Source organism: Eutrigla gurnardus, assembly GCF_963514095.1.
Source record: "Eutrigla gurnardus genome assembly, chromosome: 20".
Lineage (NCBI taxonomy): Eukaryota > Metazoa > Chordata > Actinopteri > Perciformes > Triglidae > Eutrigla > Eutrigla gurnardus.
Window position 1 is genome coordinate 13402597 of NC_139931.1, and position 21186 is coordinate 13423782.

General features: G+C 42.2%; 2 protein-coding genes across 2 annotated transcripts; both read right to left on the bottom strand.

Moving 5' to 3' along the window:
- Positions 1–194: 194 nt before the first annotated feature.
- kat2a (K(lysine) acetyltransferase 2A) lies at positions 195–9798 on the bottom strand. The gene is made up of 18 exons (XM_084038113.1): positions 9516–9798; positions 9041–9164; positions 8745–8890; positions 8549–8638; positions 7597–7778; positions 7298–7489; positions 5693–5799; positions 4907–5011; positions 4559–4695; positions 4265–4473; positions 4064–4190; positions 3396–3506; positions 3166–3309; positions 2959–3073; positions 2835–2871; positions 2384–2447; positions 2203–2287; positions 195–2028 (listed from the first exon to the last, which is right to left on the bottom strand). Exons 1-18 carry the CDS (start codon positions 9738–9740, stop codon positions 1835–1837), a joined length of 2394 nt encoding a protein of 797 aa, XP_083894239.1. The 5' UTR covers positions 9741–9798; the 3' UTR covers positions 195–1834.
- A 1743-nt stretch (positions 9799–11541) lies between these two features.
- rab5c (RAB5C, member RAS oncogene family) lies at positions 11542–21117 on the bottom strand. The gene is made up of 6 exons (XM_084038145.1): positions 21006–21117; positions 15517–15832; positions 12772–12923; positions 12489–12611; positions 12284–12377; positions 11542–11982 (listed from the first exon to the last, which is right to left on the bottom strand). Exons 2-6 carry the CDS (start codon positions 15680–15682, stop codon positions 11855–11857), a joined length of 663 nt encoding a protein of 220 aa, XP_083894271.1. The 5' UTR covers positions 15683–15832; positions 21006–21117; the 3' UTR covers positions 11542–11854.
- Between the last annotated feature and the right edge of the window lie 69 nt (positions 21118–21186).

Genomic DNA, 21186 nt, shown 5'->3' on the forward strand with positions numbered 1-21186 from the left:
CATGAACTCTTATATGAATACATCTTTGCTTGAGTTATTTTTGTCTACTTTGTTACATGTTATCTAATACGGCGGCATGATCACGTTTCACAAAGTTGTCTTGCAGGTCCTTTATTTTGTCATGTCTGAATCCCGAAATATTGATCCAGTTGAGAGGGCAGTTCAAGTCAAGTGGCTCAGCTTCACACCCTTTGTTTATATTAAAAAAAAACTTTATTGTCATGAACAGTATTACAGTTACAGTAAACGGCAACTGGAGAGGAGTAGCCATACTCAAACCGGTGGAAAGTTCACTCAGACTGACCTGTTTAAGAGAATCTGAAATGCAGCATAGGTAGATTGAGGGAGAAGTATGCAATAGACAACCCTGAATAATGCAACGCTGACATCACTTCAGTTATTCAAAGCTAGTCATGATTCAAGTACAAGATAAACACACACTCGCGCACACACACACACACACACACACACACACACAAGTCAATGGAACATTCAACAAGCAGGCTCAACCAGCATCAGACGGCTGCTTCCATTCGTCTCAGGGAGCACCGCCCGCTGCACAAACATAACGTTTGTCATTGTAAAAAATAAAAACTGCAACAGTGAGTCGATGAAATCAAACACCCACTACAGCTTGTGTGTGGTGTGATAAATATGAGGACAGCTTCCCCTCGCCGTGTTTGACTAAATAGACTTAGCACGTGTGTGGAAGTGACGGACACGGATCTCGCGACAGAACAAATGAACCGATAACGCCTGCAAGCATGGCACAAGCTAAACTCATGTGTGACCTCATCCTAAATGGTTTGGAATAAAACCCTGCCAGTGGAAAATGATGTGTAAACAGTGTGCATCATATTTACTGTGTAAATAAGAATCGACATTGTCGTCAACACGAAAACAGTGTTTTCTTGAAGGCAACGGGTGGGGAAAATATTTTGTTTCGCTCTTAAGTGCTGGAAATATTTGATGCGCTGTCCATCGTCCGCAGTGTCTCCAACTACTCAAGAGTGGGGCTGCAACAAACTCCTCTCATCTGTTACCTGCAATGTTCTCCTTCCATTTTCTTTTAGAAGAATGTTAAATAATGTTGCTCAATGATAACTTACTCTTTTCTGACCAACAGTCAAAAATAATAATCAGATATTCAATATACTATACTGGAGATAAAGCAAGCAAATGTTTGCCCTTCATTAAACGACTTGAATTTTTCACCAAACAACCGATTCAAGATTGCTCAAAGTACTGCTCATTTTTCAGCGCCCAGTTATTTTGAAGGTCTTCTCTTACTTCTGTATCTTCTCTTACTACCCATGAAAATGGCTGGGATGTTCAAGTGTCTGTCAGTAACGGAAGGCAACGTGGCTTTAGGTCCCGAGGTCCAGTTTTCTGTGAAAGAGCTCTACACTACATATACGTCTGCCTGATTGACAACTTTTAAGCAAATTGGAATGAACAAATTAAATGCAACAAAACCAGGTCAATCGCAGTATAAATAATGGTGGAAGGTGTGGCGTTGTTGTGACTTGGACCTATAACTTTGGTACACTTAATGAAATATGTATATGAGTATTGACCCACTGTGAGCGCTGGAAAAGAGAAAATGACCAGAGATAACTTAAAGAGGAAAGGTTATGCCATTTTGACACTTTGTAATGCTCAACTTGATCTGATATTTCTAAACTGTGGTGTTTGTCCAACAATCCCAGTCACGTACATACCCTTTTATTAACTCAGATATGACAGTAGCCAGCAACGCTTTCCTCGTCCTCTTGGGTGTGTGAAAGTCGCCGCTCGCCTGTCACGGAATCGGTGAATAATTCTGTGGCCGGGTTCATTTTTCGATCAGGCCTCCATCTTTTAATTTGAAGTAGAAGAACTTCTCCAAGGTGTTGGCACTCTTGCAGTACTCGCTGTCGGGAGGGTTGTACTCCCGACAGTTGGTGATGATTCGTTGCAGGTCGGCAATGAAAAGCTTCTTGGTCACATAGTATCTATTCTTCAGTCTCTCCGTCATGGTCTTCAGGTCTGTGGCAACCAATGGGAAGAAGAGAACAATTGATGTGAGTTGACAGCCGTCACCATGTTGAGAGCCAGGTAATAGATATGCTCTGAATACCATTTGAACACCTCTAACAGGAACTAAACGATGTAATCAGGGAGTAAAAAAGCTGGTGTATAATCACAGAGCTGCCCACTCACCAATAGGAAAGCGGATGATCTCGTAGTAATCTGGAGCCTCTGATTTTTTCACTGGTTCCATGAAGGGCCAGGCATCAGGATGAGTCTGAAGTGATAAAGTCTTGGTTAGTCCCTGTTACTTACACTGTGTGTGTGTGTGTGTGTGTGTGTGTCCCTCTTGGTCTCAACGGTTGATTCTTACCTTTATCTGGGCCAGGAGGTTCTTTAACATGTTATATAACATGTCAGGATCCTTCACCTCTTTCCTGCAAAACGTGGACAAGTGAGTACAATATCCACTAACTTGATGGATTTTTTTATTGGTATTGATCATCTGGAACCCATAGGGGGTGACATAAACATGAAAATGGAAAGAGGCCTTCTGGATTTACAGTCTCAATCCAATTGATTCTATTGATTGATTTTAGTGAAGTAGAGCAGAAAGTAGAGCAGAGTTCATTGTTTTTCCTTATAGTTATTTAATAAAGGTTGTGTAGTTTTATTAGCATATAAAATAAATGTTTTATTTTTATGTTTTTTTTGGAGCTCCCTATTGCTAGTATACATTTTTTAATCGACAAAGGGGCGGCCCCACTGAAAAGGTTAGGGAACCAACAACACATTGATTGAAATAATATCTGATAAATGTTTACCCTTTGTCCTTGTTACTGGGTTTCCATCCTGTCTCTCCTGGAAGGAAAAAACACATGCAAGTAATATGATAATACAGATATTAAAAATATGTTTTTTTCTACTTAACACAAACCGAACACTCACGTATGCCTGGAATACTCTCCACCGGGATCTGTCGTACACCCTCTTTGAAGCAGGTAAGACCTGGGTAGACCTTCCTGATCTGGGTCTGTTTCCTCTCAATCAGCTTCTTAATAATCTGTTACGACATTTAAGGTTGATGTCAAGAACACACAGATTCACAGCAGAACACACATGTCTTAAATGAGAAGATCTCACTCCCTCACATACCTCCTTCTGCCTTTTAATGATATGAGAGAGCTCGGTGTAAGGGATCCTCGGGTTTAGCTCACACTCCATGAGGGTCGCTCCCTCGTAGTCTTTGATGTATCCTAGGTATCGACTCTTCGGCACTTTGATGTCTTTGGAAAAGCCCTGCGGGGAAAGAACAAATTACTGAGAGGAAAAGGTTGAGGGAGAGGACAGGGGCAGAGCTAATGTACAAGTAATGTCTGCAGTACCTGCTTCTTGAAGTAGCCAATGGCGTATTCGTCAGCGTAAGTGAGGAAATAGAGGATGTTGTGTTTGATGTGGTATTCCTTCAGGTGATTCATCAGGTGGGTGCCATAGCCCTAACATGAAAAAGACCAGAGAAAAGACAATGTCAAACATTTTTGTTTGTTTTTTTCACTAAAGGCATCTCAAACAGCTGACCAGCAAAAAGTATAGTGTAGCCGTTTCTTTCTAAAGGAACGACCATCAACACGAGGGTTTAAGAAAAGCTTATGAGAATAAAGTATAAATGAGCCAGGCAATCTAAATGCATAAGAGGCGAGGTTTCATAGGATGAAAACTGTGTATTAAAGCAGAAAGCTTGATAAAAAATGAATAAAAGCACTAAGTAAAAGCTGGTGCTTGTCATTATTGTTATAACAAGTCAGTATGGTGCACCGTGGCTACTTTTGAGAATGTTATTAAAGGCATCCGACTAATATTTGCAAGCAAATTCACAAATGATCTAACCGTCACACTAGGAATCCTTCTAAATCTTATATAAATAGAAATTTTCTCTTATGACAATATCATACCTGAAACAAAAGGGTGCTAAAGAAGCTACAACAAAGGACACGCACATTGTTAGTCATTTGGACATCCACAACTCTCGGCAGAATTAATGGTCATTATGTACCTTAACTTGCTCATTGGATGTGACGGCACAGAAGACGATCTCCGTGAAGCCCTGAGTGGGAAACATCCTAAAACAGATGCCTCCAATGACGCGGCCATCTTTGATGAGGGCTAGGGTCTTGTGCTTCCTGTGAAAGTTGTAGACATCAGAAGAGCGCCGGACATCCGATTGGTGACAGGTGGTATGACAACACCTACTCACGGGTCAAACACCAGTCGTGTGATGTACTCTTTGGGCATGCGAGGTAATTGATGAGAGAAGACGTTCTGCAGGCCGACCAGCCACATCAGAATCTTCTTGTTGGACTTCTGGGAAAGGGAATTTCCAATGACGTGGAACTCTATAATTCCCCGCCGCTCCTCCAGCCTGGCAGTCTCATCACGGGCAGCGTTTGGCGTCAGCAGGTTAGTCTAAGGATATAAGCACAGAAACTGTGAGTTTGACATATGTAATTAAATATGACCGTAACAAATCCCCTGAGACTGGAAGACTTACCTCTGGTCCCAGCATAGCAGCAGGGTCAGTGATCGTCATCATGACTTCATTGACCAGCTCCATAGGAATGTCTCCCATCACACGTATCCGCTTGGCGTCTTCAAGAGTCAACGCCTCCGGAAGTTTACGTTTCTCTCCTGAACAGAGAGCGGCATGACTCAGATCAAAGCAATGTATTTAAGATTGTATTACCATCATCAACCACAAACGTATGCAGTCATGTGTGTGTACAACATGCTACCATTTAATCTTCTAACTGCATGAGACATTTGTGAGGTACCATCATGGCGACTGAGGGACTGGTAGAGAGGTATTGGACAATCAATCAAACAAGCAGAGCTGACAGACCTGTGATGGGCTCTGCAGCTCCGGTGTCCATGCTGCCCAGAGAGGACATGCTGCTCAAACCCTTGGGCAGAGCGGGGGAGCCGGACACTGCAGCAGGACTGATCACTGCAAAGGAGAGACGCCGACGTACAGGTAATTCATTACACGCTAAACAGCAGGATCTGTGACATCAGCAAAAGCTGGTTCTTATTTTAATGAATAGCTTATTTACTATCATACCTATTTACTACCATACCTATATACTGTATGTACTACTGTATGTTATATAATGTACATTACAAAAACTATAGATGCCTATCTATACTTGTGTAACATGTTATAATACTAGTTCAATTTGGCTTTTGGAATTGCACTACTAGGCTCATTGTTTTATGCACGTGTATTTGTACAATGCAAAAATGTAATGCATTGTAATGTATGTAGCCTATTGAAGTGAATTTCTCTGATTTAGTCCATGTTTTTTGTTCTTGCATGCTGTAACAGTGGAATCACTTCTTTGGGGATCAATAAATTAATCTCTTCACCCCAAGATCATATTTATAATGGATAAATTAACTTTGTCTACTCTGTTGTAAGACCTCTTTTCAAAGTCACAGTTAATGCTTGCTTGAGAATAGCAGTGTGCTTACAGGACAGTAAGTACAAAGAGAACTTACGGTTTGTGGCAACTATTTCAAATACTGTCCAAAAGCTGAATCACAAGCTGCTGTGTTTTATATAATTGTCTGGTCCCATCCCCAATAAAATGGTCAGTTCAGTGACTAAATGGCTGAAAAGCCCCGTCACCTGTCTGATGCCCCAGCTGTGTGCCATCAGGGGCAGGCATGGTGAAGTCAGCCTCCCAGATTGGTGAATTGTCGCCATAGATTTCCTCCTCCAGCATGGACAAAAACCTGATGACATTCAGCATAAAATGTTATTTCAAAGAGAATTATGATAGGGAGGTGATGATCACAGGGGAGCAAAACAAAGCAAGCGGAGTTACACTAATAAATAAATTGTAGTATTTTCACACACACCTATAAATAATATGCATCTCTGAAGTTTGTTGTTTAAAGACGGAATTAAACCTCTCAAATAATATATGGTCAGTAAAAATGCCTGCTCCTACAGATAACAAACACAAGGTGCGTTTCCATCAGCTGTTTAGATGCGCATCTAGATGTATCGCATCGGAAAATGATGATGGAAACGCCGTGATTCGCATTAAAATCCCCTGATTCGCACAAAATGAAATACGCTCGCTATGGCCGGGTTTTGGTTGATTCGAATGGGATGGAAACAGCTGTATGCGAATCAAGTGTGACGTAGCGCACTTTCACCCCGACTGCTTCCGGTGTTTGACATTTAAATAGAGACCTCAACCACGCCGAACTGTCGGGACTCTCACCGTCAGAGCTTGCTGAAAAGCCCTCGGACATCGGTCAAACACCGGCCCGCCCAGCCCCACGCGAGTCCACACAGGCGGACTCTCCGTCGAACGCGAAACGCCAAGACGCGCAGCACGCAAACCAGCCGGGAGACAGACAGCTGAACACGGCCGAACTCGGGCCACTTGTGCCCACAAGGCTGTGTGAAAAGCCCATGCACCTCACCCAAGCACCGGCCGGTCCAGCCGGTGTCACCGGCAGAAAGACGACGGAATGTTTACAGGCTGGTTGCCATGCCAACCCGCGGAAAATCTCGCGTGACTTAGAAAACTCGCGCGAATTTGTAGTTTTCACCAAAGTCCATTCTTTTGATGGAAACACACATGATTCGAATTTCTTTTAATGCGCATTTCCCAGTAATTCGAATCACTTTGGATGGAAACATGGCTACAGTTGTGCAAGTATTCATGTATCACGAAATCATGAACAGTGGTTTGCGCAATCAAAACCAAAACAGTTTTTTCATCTTTCAAAATAATTTGTGCACATTCTTAGAATTTCTATTTGATAATTAAATAGTAAAAGCCTTCGAGCAAGCAGGAATCGTTTATTCATAAGACCAAGAAGATGAGGATAAAGCACCAAGGTTCTGCCTGATCGCTGAGCAAAGGTTATCAGGAGCAATAATCATGAGATTTAACTGCAATCCCATATTTTCTCAATGGAATCTGGCAGCTTCAGCGAGAGCATAGACATATATAAAGGCTTCAGTCAGGCTAAAATATTTTAAATATAGCCTACAACATAAGTGATATTTTTTTGGGGGGTGGGCCTTTCTTTTACGTGGCTAAATGTGTTTAGCTGCTGCTTCCGTCGTTCTGCTTATGATGATATGAAAATATCAGAAGCAGGAACCACAAGCTGCAGGGAGGTGGCTCCCATGGCTCTTCAGCCAAAATATTTTCTGTCATCGAAACACACACACACACACACACACACTAATTCAAGAGAGTGTGCTTACTTGGGAAAGTGTGTAAGAATGAGTGTGCGTTTCTCTGGTAGCAGTTTGTCCTTCTCCACTCTGAACTTCTCCAGGAGCTGCCGTCGGGTCACAGTGAAGATGGACTTGAGCAGGCTGCGGCCGAACACGTGAGTGGTTTCATAGCGCGGCAGGCTGTCGTTACTCTGGGGGACATGGCAGTAGCACAGCCACCTGGGAGTCATAAGGAAAAACATTATTATTCTACAGACAGATATCAGCATCTAACACAGAAAAAAAAACATGATTCTGCTTTCTTTAACCACAACACACCCACACACCTAGTGTAGTCCACTTTGTATGCTGTCCCGTCATCTTTCTGGGTGCGCTGGCGATACTGTGTCGGTGTCTCCAGCTTCCAGTAATTCAGGCATAAGAGGAACATCTTTGACAGCTCAAACATGGTCTGCCTTTCCTTTGGTGCCAGGTGGCTGAACTTGTACTGAACAAAATTCAAAACCCCCTTTGGAGGAAAAGGAATGAAAAGATGAATGTGAGATGTGACGATGCGGCATAAATAAGAGGTAAATAAAGGTTTGTGTTGATATCTCTTTTTCTGGCAGAAAAGTATCTACCAGGCATTTTTTCGGAAAAGCACTGCAGGCGCCTTTTTCCCCCTTTATGTTTCTATGACAACAATATCTTGAAAACAAATCACCACATTAACCATAGTTGTATGATAGACTAGCATCACCCCTTTGCTTTTATTATCCATTTAGGCTCCTATCTCTTAGTTAGAAATGTTTCACCAAAAGCACAATCAGCTCTCAATCTGCTCAATCTGACAGCTGTAACGGTAGAGCAAGGAGGACGATACGTTGGAGACAACACTCATCAGCAACATTTAGCATCTGCCCGGCCAATCTGCTCCCACAAATGCGATTTTCTGTCTTTGTTATGATTGTGTCTATCTGACATATCAAGCTCAGCACAGACAGACACGGCCATCAATCACTCCTCCATTTTCTACAGTGATGTCACCAGCACTTTTCTGAAGAGTTCAGATTTCTAAATTAAAGCTCTCATAGAGTGGCTCCACAAAAAAAAGTTGAAGCACTCTGAAAATAGCTGGGTGCAGTGCTTTTTCTCTAGGCAGCTGCATACACTTTCTCTTCATTGGGAACAATTGAAAAACAGACACAAGCACAAGAAACATGAAAAGCATGCCCATATCCTGTTGCTTCTTTTAACTGCTAGGAAATGACCTGGATATTCCTCTAGTGTCATGTTCACCTGCTCGATGTTGGGCTTTTCAAAGGGTGGACTTCCAAGGGATCCCTCCACAACTGGCTGGCTCATCTGCAGAATGCATTTCCTCAGCAGCTAGGGGGGATAGGGTAGATTGTTAAATGCAAAAAAAAAAAAATATCATGCATATGGACTCACAGTTATTGGTAGGTCAGGTGATGTGAGAACCACTTGTGCTTACCTTGAATAGGTAGAAGTAGACCTGTTTGGTGTCAGTGTCCTCCTCTTTGTGTACAGACATGAAAAGGTTCTCCACATCCACCACCATCCCCAAAAGTCTATTAATCTCATCCTCAGACACGTTCTCCAAATGGGACACATGGTCCGCTGTAAGCAAAGCATCAAATACAAGCAAAAGTCAAAGTAGAACATAAAAGAGTCAACCAAAATTTGACAACAAGAAGTCCGAGGGATACAGGTTAATTTGCGATGAGGAGAAAGGCTGATGTATGGCAGTGGATGTTGGTTAGTTTGTACCCAGAGCATGTCCACAGCTGCGGCACGGCTCGCTCAGGCTGGCTGCTTGCTGTTGCAGGTCCATACGTGTGGCTGAGGGTGGATTTGGGTTTTTCCATCCATTGCACTTGCATGTGTCACTAGCCTGAGAATAAGCAAAAATATGCCGAACATCAAATACATCAGCCGAAACAGTTGCATGCTGCTGTCGTTTATACGTCGACGAATGAGTAAACAGTCGAGTCAAGCTAGCTAGTAGCGTATGCACCTTCAGATATCTGACGTTAATGTGAATAGCAGAGTCCCGTTGACTGTCTAGCTACAGTAGCTAGCTAGCTACAAAAGTTAACAACTGCGTTAGGTCATTACGCTATTGTTTATGTTTTTGTTCGCCGTGCCTTGACTCTGCTAGTATTTGCTACCACTGACACATTAATCCCAATACTACCCGAGGAGTGCTTTGTTGTGGTGAACTTTAGCTAGCTAAGCTAGCTACCTTGCATGCGGAGAATACGCCAAGTTTCTCGAGCTTTTTCGCCCGTGGGAAAGCTCGGACTTGGGCTTTCTTCTGGCTTGCACGTTGTTGTTGGCTAAGTCCCGGTCTAGCTGGGTCACTATTCCCTGACCCGGAGCCTGTCGCGGCAGTACTGGACCCAGCTGACCCAGCAGACTGGGCTTGGAGAAGCCGGGGTTGCAAGGCCTGCGCCGCCGGGTCCGACATGTCCACGCTGCTAGGCTCTTCCTCTGCTCCCTCCCGTTTACCTCATATGCTGCCTTCACGGGCTGTCGGCAAAACGTGTTTTAAGAAGACAGCGACCTTTGGAAATGGAAATTACTGTTTGAGATTTTCTCATAAAAACACTTGATTTCACCCTCGAAGCAGACACGTTATCGAAACAGTATGTCTGAATGGGTGTACCATATCCCCATAAATAACTGGACATATCTACACCTGTCTGATGTGAAAGGTGTTTTGAATGTCTTTACAGAAAGGTATTGTATGCTATTATGTGTGCCTTTATTCTCCTGTAGTCAGCGGTTATATTATATAAGACGTGATTTATTTTCATTTTTGGAAAGGTAGCCCATTTGAAAGCGTCAGTACATTTGGTTTGAATAGACTGAGTATACAAAACGTCTACAGCGCTTGAAAGCATCATGCCTCGCCCGTGGTGATTATGGGTAATGTAGTTTGTGGACGCAATTATTAAACGTCAAATAAGCTGTATTTACAAATGTTTAATGTTTTGACACGAATACAGTCTTAATACAAGTAAAAATAATTTGAATTATATTGATTTTAGATGCAGAGCTCCTTTTGTATTAGCCTTTTCTATTGATTACAGAGTGGTTTAAATCAAAGCAGGTAGATGTCACTAGTTATAGAAAACAAAAATGACTGAGTCGTAAATATTTGGATATGGTGAAATGATAAAACAGGCATACAGAAAAAATACCTTCCCCTTGTTTATTGGTAAAATTACATTTTTTGTCCTTCTTTATCTACACATGACCCCACCCTCCCCATTGCCACCCCCAGCTAACAGCATTGGCTGCTGTGTAGGTACTGTTGTGCTAGTTGTCGATACCTTAACAGGATGACATTACAGTTGAAAGCAATCCCTCCCTGATATGATGAGTACAAACAAAGAGAGAGAAAAGAAAAAAAGGAAAGGAAGCCGACGATAACATCTCAATTCACAAAGATGATGAGACAGAACCAGTGCATTTAATACCATAGATCTTCAGAAAAAAAAATTAAGACATGAAAAAAAAAAATCCATCACAAAATAATTAAGGTTGACAAAGCATGTAGAGATTGGGAAGATATCGTTTCGACAATAACTACTGATTGATTATAAAGTTGAAAAGTCTGTTACAAATACAGCAACGTTGTCAATACAGTTGTAATTTTGGTCAAGAAAACAAATCTTGCTTTATGTATTCGTCATTGTACACTGATGATTCAAAACATTACATTAATGCTAAAAGTTCTTATGGGTGACGATGTTAATAAAGTACTATTTACTGTATATGGTTGGATAACATAGACGAGTGATTGTAAAACCGTAAAGGCTTTAAAATCATACTGAACAGCCTGTGTCAAAAGAAGCTGAATAATAATAATAGTGATAACAATAACAATGTAATAATTCAATCTACACAGCTCTACCAAGAAGGAAATGCGTGTCCATTCCCATTCTCCTATAAGGAACCTCCTCTCTTCATCTTTTCCAGGAAGCTGACCCGGAACAAGACTGAAAAGTGAGGGACTGCTGCATGCACCTGGAGATTTAACAGTGTCCTAAGACCATATTGGAAACACTCAAGAAATGTTTGGTGCATGGGAAAGCAGGGGGGGCAAAAGAGACAGGAAAGGGGCTAATGAGCCTGTTTATATTCTTTCATTTTTTTTCCTCTACACAAATACAGAAACAAAAGATGAGCAAGATGGCCACATTAAGTGCCATTAACGATGACTGATCTTCTTTTTTTTCCTTCTTCTTCCATGAATGGGATGGTTTTTCCCCTAAGGTGACGTCAAGTGTCTCATCGATAGAGAGGTCATGGATTGGCAAGTCCCGGGGTTCAAATATGATTCTGGAAATAAGCCTGTGGGTTGATTTGTTGGTTGGTTCAACCGTCAAGAGGGGTCTGGCAGTTTACTGGCCAGTGGACTCATTTGCCAAACAGTTAATTGGTGCTGTGTTGCTCACAGGTTGATTGGTCCGACCATGGTTTGGGTTGACCAATGGGACATTGTTTGACAGCTGGCTAATATCTGGTCTGGTTGATCGAAGCTGTGGATTGGTTGTATCAGCTGACTCGTGTTAGTTAGTTCCCGCCGCCACAGCACTGGCCACTTCTGCCCTGCGGTGCAGTTTCCTGCAGGTCCACGCCGCCTCTGGTCCGCCCGCCAGCGCCCGCTCCACCCGGAGTCTCGTTCTTAGGGAGTTTCTTGGCTGTTTTGGGTTTGGAGGACAACAAATTAATATCCGGATGATGGCAACATGGCAGTAGGGCAACAAATTAATATTTTAATTACTGGTTATCCTGCCAAATCTTTGAGGTTTTGAGTGTATGGTCAGATAAAATAAGGAATTGGAAGGTGCCATCCTGAGCTTTTATAAGCAAAACAATAAATCAATCCTTTGAGTTAAACATTGTCTGCAACAGACAAGATAGTTGCATTGATCTATTTTCCGTCAAATCGATAATAGACAATTGTTTGTTGACAGGACAGTAAAATGAGTGAGCACTTACCGATAGCCATAAAAATCTCATTGACATTCATAGCAGTCTTGGCTGAAGTCTCCATAAAAAGCAAACTGTTGTCATCTGCATATGCTTGTGCTTCCTGGAGAAATAAATAGAGCACAGCATTGGACAAATTAGCAACTTAATTTATTCAAGAATGTCATTAAATAATTGGAAACATCAGTATGGAGTTGTAAAAATCCCTAATTACCTGGAAATCTATGGCTCTCTTGTTGGCCAAGTCTGCTTTGTTTCCTGCCAGTGCAATAACAATATTGGGGCTGGCTTGCCGCTGGAGCTCCTTCACCCAGTTCTTTGCACGTGTGAATGTATCCTTTAAAACAAAAAGAAGAAAAAACAAGCACAAACATGAGAAACTGTGCTATAAAAAAATTCCTGATGCAAGTTCTACATAAGAAGAGCAAAAGGTGTGGAGCTCTCTTGAATGAAGCAATAATCAAACGGGACAAGTGTCCAGATCCCATGTAACTTACTGTGTTGGTGATATCGTAGACCACGATGGCAGCCTGGGCTCCCCTGTAGTACATGGGCGCCAAGCTGTGATACCGTTCCTGTCCTGCAGTGTCCCAAATCTCAAACTTGACTGTTGTGTCATCCAAACATACCGTCTGGGTGAGGAAGGCAGCTGGAAAGAAAATAATACATATGAGAAAGAATATCAAAGCAGAAAATCACAGGACTGTTATCTACAGGACAATATTTACACCTGAAAACAGAGTGAAGTCAAGAAAATCGAGTCCAAGACCATGTCCAGTCAAAACCAAGTCCAAAAGGCAGTCAAAACACAGTCCAGAGGAACGACATTGATCTACCTTCCAACATCATCATCAGGTTATAAAATGCTTCAAAGATAACAGACAAGTTACAACTCCGTTCTCAATAGCTGAGCTCAACAAGATACAGCACTGAGACAAGTGGAAGTGGAGTCTAGAACCCTGCTTCAAATGTAATTTAATTTGGAGGGGCATGGTGCTATATCAATCATATACAAATGTACAGGAAACAACTCGGCCCCTTCAGAGCCGACCGAGACTAGAAAAAACAGCACAATTAAGAAAACATGATGAAGGGGAAACACGGTGTCATGGAAATTCACAAATGAGAAAAAAAAACTATCATGTGTACAGTAAAAACATACCGTGGCACAGTAAAAACATACTGTGGCACAGTAAAAACATACTGTGCCACAGAACGACCAGGCAAACTGCATACAGCTCGCTTACTCAGCCAACCGTCACATGACAGAGGAAACTGAGCATTCACTTGCACATACTTTAAAGCTTTGTAATCTTTGCTCAGGCATTCAGCTGACCACATGGTTGAGTCGAGTATAAAACATGCTGACTCGCTGCGAGTGCTTGGTGAGTGTAAGCACTGAGCATCCTGTCCTCACATCCTACAGCCACACGACTCATAAGACGTAGGACGCATGGAAAAGAAATGTTGGTTCAACGTAGTGCTGTAGCTTATATATTCATCTCTTCATTACACCAGATAGTAAAACTCTCAGTAAACCAGCTTAAGTCTACTAGCAGTACTGGAATGTGCAATTCATGAATCAAAGCAAAAAAGCCAAACACTCACTAGCTCCTGCTCTTCTTCCATTAACTGCATTTCTCTTCTTTACACCAACGTACACTAACTATCTTTCGGTTTTGGATTGTTTTTTTGTACAAAACCAGCAACTTGATTATGTCATCGTATGCTCAACAATCAGCACATTAATCAATAATGAAAATAATTGTTAGTTGCAGCCCTGTCTAGTAGCAAGGCAAATTATGAGCAATTTCCTTAATTGTAAACGACAGAGGTTATAATAATTTAATAAAACAAGGCTGACCTGATCTGCTGACAGAACCGGCACATTTTCACCTATGCTGATTGGTCTCATATTGCCGTTTTTTTGCTAGTCAAATTTACACACGTGTGCTGCTTGATGATTTTATGTTGCATGCAGAGCAGTGGCACTGAACGAAAGACACGCACATACACAACAGAGTGCAGAAGACAAGGCTTGCAATTTGTAACACCTGCAAGTCCAAAAGAAGCTGTGGAGGAAGGTCCTCAAAAAAGGAAAACATTTGGAACAACTTACTTCATCAGATGCTTAATATATTATATTGAATTTATCCCCATGCACGGTGCTCAGAGTAGTGACAGTAAGCCAGTCTAAAGTGCAAACAGTGTGGAGTCTCTCCCTTTCCTATTGAGTCGTGTAGCGTCAGAAGGTGTGGTGCAGGCAGAACCACGCTATTCAAGCAAATAAAATAAGCACACCTGTAGATTCTTGTAAATAGTTACTGAGTCATGAATAATTTTGTATAATAGATTAAAATTAGATAGATGGATAATACAGAGTTGACTCTATAAGATGCCTACATACAATTATGGTTCCAATAAAGAAAATCGCCAGTCAAAAAAAAATCTGAATCTGCATTCCTCTCTAAATCAAATCATGAAGAACAAGCCCATCGTCATATGAAGTCAGCAGCTCGAGTGGAAACCTGTCACTGTTGTTTTTCCAGCTGGGCTCAGGATTTGTACGTAACATCCCAGTTACTTCCGTAGCCCTCAAGCTGTAGTCACCGTAATGTAGAAGCACCAACACATTTAACCCCACCACTGCAAAATGTCAAAGGAACAGACAGATTCAAATATACTTTTACAATAATCTTTCACCAGCTTCACTGATCTACAGGAAATCCCCATTGTTTTCTCGATTCCTTCCTGTTTCAAGTAAGCTGGCTCCTCTGCTGCCTAAGAACTGTTTGAAAGTGTTTGCAGAGAACAATCTAAATTCACTTTCTGTCCACTTTCAGCTCTTTGCTGCACAAAAATATCTAGAAATGTAATTAGTTTTCGGCAAATCAATATATGTGTCTGCCGTGGGTGTAGAACTTGGTGGCTCATGGGAGAATTGGGCGATAAGCTGCAAAGAACTGGTTCTGCCACTCCTTCTTCTGCTTAGGCTCCGACAACAGAAACGATTAAGGCGAGCAAATCAGTTCCTCTGTACTGGCAGGGACATGTTGTTTCCCTCCACTGACACATTGCAAATGTTTTAGAGTGAGTACGAGCATTATAGGTTTGAAATGCTTTCATTGATCCTTGTATCGCTCTGAGCTGTAAATTATAGTTGAAGACAAGCACAGCTACGATGCCATTAAAGTATGCTTGAGAGCAGAGACAACAGTGGGGGTCGAACACAAAAAGCTCACCTCCGATAGTGCTCTCCTGGTACTCGTGGAATTGGCCTTTGACAAAGCGCAGCACCAAGCTGGACTTTCCCACCGCTGACTCCCCCAACAGCACTAGCTTAAACTGGCAGATCTTGTTGCTTGCTGCAGTGCCGTTGGTCCGTGCTGGTCCGCCTCGCCCTGCCATAGCGCAGTGTTGAAAACTGGGAGACAGAAGAAGCAGCTGGGAGAAGACTTGAGGCCGGTGCAGGAGCTGGTGGGGCTGGGTTTGACGGGGAGCAAGTTCACTTCAGGCAGGTAGACGAGCCGGAGGAAGACGAGACCTCACCAGTGGGAGCTGAAAAGCACAATATATTGTTCAGTATATTCAGCTATACTTCAAACAGAAAACAACTATCATGGCAGAAGATTATAGTAGTTAAAAGTATCGTGTATGTTTCATTAAAAAAACAAAAAACAAGATGAATTCCTTGATTCCAGCTGCCAATTAACTATAGTGCAACTGTAAAATAGGTCTGCTCTAAAGCTCTAAAGATTACCATCAAGACAATTTGGAGTTTAAGTTGCTGACACATGCATCACACTGGGCCCGGCCTCCGGATAAAGAGTTTATTATTGAACCATGTTTAGTATAAACAAGTGCTGGAGGAGAAAACTATAGAAATGAGTATAATGCCTCACCCAAACCTTCCCCCCAAGCATTAGCTCAACACATTTGTTCCCGTGAGTCATCTGTGAACAGATATTTGGCCACAGTTTGAAACCATGACTATATAGTGCCAAGATCTCTGTGGCTGTTTCCATGTGGCGATACCAAAACCAGATAACGAAACAGCAAGTCACACTACAACTTCCAGCGACCATGTTTTGTTTCACAAGGACCAAGTGGTATTTATCAAACTTTGACTTTGACTCAGTCTTGTTGTGGATTTCAGACAATTTACTATTGGTACCGAGACAAACATGTAACTCAGAGGTACATTTTAGAGTTTTAAATCCATTTCATCCAGCCCAATCTGGCCCACACAACTGCATGTGATTAGAGCATACAAAGACGGTAAATATGATGCAACCATTTATTCTCTTGACTTTAGCCTGCTTTGCGTATATGAAAAACCTTGCCTAATCTGTTTTTCAGTTGGGTGATACACATGAGGTCAGCCAGCTTCTGCTTGGTCAAAGGACAGGAAACACAACTCAGCTCCAAGCAGGAAGTGAAGATTGCAGAAGACATTTTACTGCTGAGCACATTAAAACTTGGGATAGCCTAAGTTTTGTCACTGGGACAACCTAATGCAGGAGCACAAATGCATACTGACAACAATCCAGAGTTTGGACTATTCCTGAGAGAGAAGGGAAATGTAGAGAATGAGGCAAACTGAAATAAAAACATCACTGCTGAGAGTTTAGAGTTAATTTAATACTCTAATAATTAGAGTTTAGTTGTGCTGGTCTTTTTTCTCCGCTCATTGCTGAGGCGGACTTAAGCTTCAGCATGTGACAGGAGCTCATAGCTCTGTCCATAAAGTATTCAGGACTGGCATGCTTCATTTGACATCGTACCAACCAACCATGCTGGGTTCATTATGTGAACTGGTTTGCAGGTCAACGTCTACCATTGTGTTTTGCTGCATCGGTTTTTAGAAATCACTGTCACAAAGCATTATGGGATATTTAAAAAAAAGTTATTTTTCAGTGTTCCCCTTTTTCTCTACACGTGTTAAGATTCTCCAACTTCAGCATGTTTACAGTTGATATAGGTTTTTAGAAAGCTGCATGGTAGGACATCTGCATCCAACGACAGCAGACATCATCAGCAGTGCACTTAAAGGTCTCACTGGACTCTTTAACGAGCACATACACACCACCACAAGGCCTGAAAGAGCAGAGGAAATCCCTCACAGCAGCAGCAGAGTTGGAGAAGGAATAAAGGCACTCTGTTCACTGGGTCAGACAGACATGAGGTCTGTACTCATTTGATGGCAGCAGCAGAGATGAGCTGTCACCTGTTCACATTCCTCGCTAGAGAAAGCAAAGATGAACTCGTGGATGGATTGCGTTTGTGGAAACACCCCGATTGCCATAAATGTCACCTAAAATGCTACATGATTTGGGAAACATTAGCTGGAATTCAAGTCATGTTTGCATGTCTTTTACTAAAAAGGAAACTTTCATCACAATAGTTCCGGCTCGGTGAAAATATTAATTTGGAAGGTTTGGATAAATCAGGTGGGACCAATACAACCAAACAAACCTTTTGTTTTATGGCACAGTTGCGTTATATGCGAGTTGCATTTCGCTGCAGCCATTCACAGGGCAGAAAACATTAAAAGAATGTTTAAAAAAAAAGGCATAAAAAGTAACTCATAGGATGCAAAACAGGGCTGAAGATTTGTCTTTACTACAAACAGATACTGTAGACTACAACTATTAATAGCAAAACACACACAGTCTGCTACCGACTGACTGATGATGTAGTAACTGTCAAGGGACAAAACAGTAACATCAATAATGTCAGAATAACATTTACAGTAAAAAAGGTTTAAGTAGCGGCTTGCTATCAGAGGTTCCTTTTTGCTTGCATCTTAAACAGCCTGCGACGGATGCTTTGATGGCATCCCTAATGGGCTCTGAAGACCTCCACGGGGAAGTGGGTCACAGAGAGACAGTGGCACATGGGTCAACGAAAGGGGGAGGAGGAAGGAGCAAACTAGAGAGAGAGAGAGAGCCTGTGAAATATTCATCGTGGCCTCCTGTATGCTCTGCTACCAGTGTGATATCTAAGCACTTAGCAGCGATGCAGTGCATTGAACACCTAAATATGAACAGGTGTAATACATGTACAGATACTCAGAACTAACTGAGGGCAAAGTTTTTCAAATTCAAAACAAAAAATTCACAATATTCCTATGAATAACTGCTGTTCACTTCATGAAAATTAAAGCTTACGCTGTGGCCTCCAACAGCCAAATAACGATTCCTACTTCTCTGAGTTGTTGTTGCATGTAGTTAGTTCAGGAACACATACAAGTCTGTGTTGTTCAAACGTATTGCAATACGATCTTCAGCAAAATGATTAGGTCTGATTAGCATATTGGATGACACCCAATTTTGTATGATATGACATGTAATGAAAACATAATCTAAACTCTGTCTCTATTTCATTCAAGTAGCAGTCAAACAACCTTTGCAGCTGGCATCACTATACCAGTTTCAAACGCACAAGCAGGGACTTGTGCTGCTCATTTCATCTAAAGGGTGGGGTCCTGGAACTGGTGGTGTCTGATATGAGGGGCTGCATCACCTCCTCCCTTGGTCTCATATGTCAAATGATCAGACTCTCAAATGGAAGCAGCAAGTTTCCATGTATTGAAGCCATGAATTCAAGACCTACACATAATTGTCAAAAAAAAAAAATACACTTTGCCACAAGAGATCAACAAAGACAAAGAAGCAGAACAATCCCTGTGATTTAATGAAAGAGGAAATGCTGGATCCAAGGTAAGCCATACCGTTCAGGTTTCTAATAAAGAATGGCTTTGGAAACAGTGACAGGAAAACGGGGGACAGAACACAGGAAAAGCAAACATGATACTCATCACTAGCAGTTAGCAAGGCCGATAGGAAATCACAGGACATCCGTTTCTCATGACTTGTGCTTGAAAAACCCAATACCCAAAAGAAGAATATAGCTATCCACAGGCTTGGCCAAAACATGAGAAATCACACATTCTTCCCTGCATTGAAATCTAAGTGCAATCTAGATTAAATTAAGAACAAAATCCCAATCTGCACCTATGCATGTAGTCCAAGAAATAGCCTCATAAGCTTCCAACCCATCAAGTTATCTCAAATAGCCTTAGTCCACTTCATGTTTGATGACTTTTCCCAAGCAGATTTTAGTGAATCACAAAAACGGGTGCTTCAACGGTTACTCCTTTCTGCAGATCTAAAAATGTGGAGCTGGGGCCTAGTTGATGTCAGCTCAACGCAACCAGCTCAAATACTCATACAACCATAATACACTCTAGAAAATTGCCTCATAGCCTGAGTGTCCTTAAATTAACCAAAAAACATGTCCATGTGTGCTGATTGGTAGCACTTTTTTCGGGGCTGGTTTGGCAAGATGTGTCACCACTTTAGGAGGACAAGGTCCATGCACCATAAAACTACCAAGAGCTCAAGCAAGTAACCGTGATTCCCTTCCGTCTCAAAGGTTCCCCTCATTCAGCCATAAACATGTGAAAACGCATTAAATACAAGGAGACACACATGCAGACACATGATCTCAGCAACATTAATCGGCAGAATTACAAGGCAAAATACTGTCTGCAGTTACATCTTTATGACACTTAATGTGTGGAAAGCACAAGCTTGCTGGCATTTCCTGGCACGAGTGTGAGAAACTGTGGACCCTATTAACTACCTCGGATGAGTCCCAGAGTTCAACTTTCAAGTCAAACTGCTGAGAAAAAAGAAAAATACAGCTGACATAACAACCATGACAGCATTACAAAAAGACAGGTAAAGGCCGTCACACAACATTTTTTTTTTTACAAAGTACATATATGATTGCGAAAAACAAGTGGCCTGACAGTTATTTGTCACTTGAGGGGAACGACAATCCTTACTTGACAGGCTCGAAGTGAGCATAGCAATGAACTAGTTGCCAAACTACCATCATGTAGAGTTGCCATGAAGTTAGTAAGTTATAAAAATGTGTTTTCGGTCAGGCTGCGGCCAGTTTTAGCAACGTGAAAAGCGGCAAAGCGGATGTTATGTTGTGAAAACAATCAGCTGCTAGCTAACCTAAAATGTGTACCGTAGCTTTGACGGACGGTAAATATATGGTGAACGTTAGTTTAGCTGTGACAGCGTCAAAATAAAGCGACCGCCATCGATAACTCGGACAGCACAACATTAACTGGGGACGTCAGTTATGTTGAGCAGTTTGGCAACTTGGCAGCAATATCGGATAGCTAACGTCCGATATTGACATTATCATTTGCTTAGCATTAGCACTAGCTCGGTGGACGTGAAATGTCGACAAACGAAACCCCCCAAAACGAGCGTTTGTGCTAAACTTGGTAAATGAAAACTTGAATTCTGACAGCGTTAGCTAGGTTAGCGGTGAAAAACGTCATTGGACAACTTTCCGTTTCTCGGCCACACGTCGTCAGCTGTTTGACGTTTGTCAAACTCGGGGACTCGGACTTGGTATTGTGTCTGCCGCTGGCACAAGCACATAGCATATTCTCCTCGACGATGTTTGTGCCAAGGCTTTTTTGGACATGTTTTGCGGTTCTCACGGGGCTAGGACCTCGTAGCCTCTCTCTCTCGACCCTGTCTTGGTGGACGTTTCGCCTGAACCCGGACTTGGCTGATCGGTGGACCAAAACGTGACAGAGCGTGTCTAAATACGTTGTAACGGCTCGTCGACAAGAAGTCCGACGAGCGTTCAGTGTTCCCGTTTACCTCCGTCTTCTATCATTTCAACTTGTGCGACTTACAATACTTTTTCTTCTTTCGCTGGTCTCATCGGTGGTGGCTGTCTTCTTCTTCTTCTGAGGCTCTGGCCTTCCCTTCCGGTTAGCGATTTTTCCGGGAACGTCCCACTTTTTGTCATCGACCGTCTGACCAATCACAGGAGCGGTCTGCCGAGACACCACTTTCTGCAGTACAACGCTGTGC

What these genes read in the sequence shown, in the direction of transcription:
- rab5c (XM_084038145.1), bottom strand. Translation starts at nt 15,682, where the DNA reads ATGGCAGGGCGAGGCGGACCAGCACGGACCAACGGCACTGCAGCAAGC. An exon ending in TCTACGATATCACCAACACA is followed by an intron (nt 12,612 to 12,771) that starts GTAAGTTACATG and finishes TTTGTTTTAAAG; the next exon opens with GATACATTCACACGTGCAAA. An exon ending in TGAGATTTTTATGGCTATCG is followed by an intron (nt 11,983 to 12,283) that starts GTAAGTGCTCAC and finishes AACCCAAAACAG; the next exon opens with CCAAGAAACTCCCTAAGAAC.
- kat2a (XM_084038113.1), bottom strand. Translation starts at nt 9,740, where the DNA reads ATGTCGGACCCGGCGGCGCAGGCCTTGCAACCCCGGCTTCTCCAAGCC. An exon ending in GCGTATTCTCCGCATGCAAG is followed by an intron (nt 9,165 to 9,515) that starts GTAGCTAGCTTA and finishes GCTTATTCTCAG; the next exon opens with GCTAGTGACACATGCAAGTG. An exon ending in ATTCTTACACACTTTCCCAA is followed by an intron (nt 5,800 to 7,297) that starts GTAAGCACACTC and finishes GAATGTCATCAG; the next exon opens with GTTTTTGTCCATGCTGGAGG.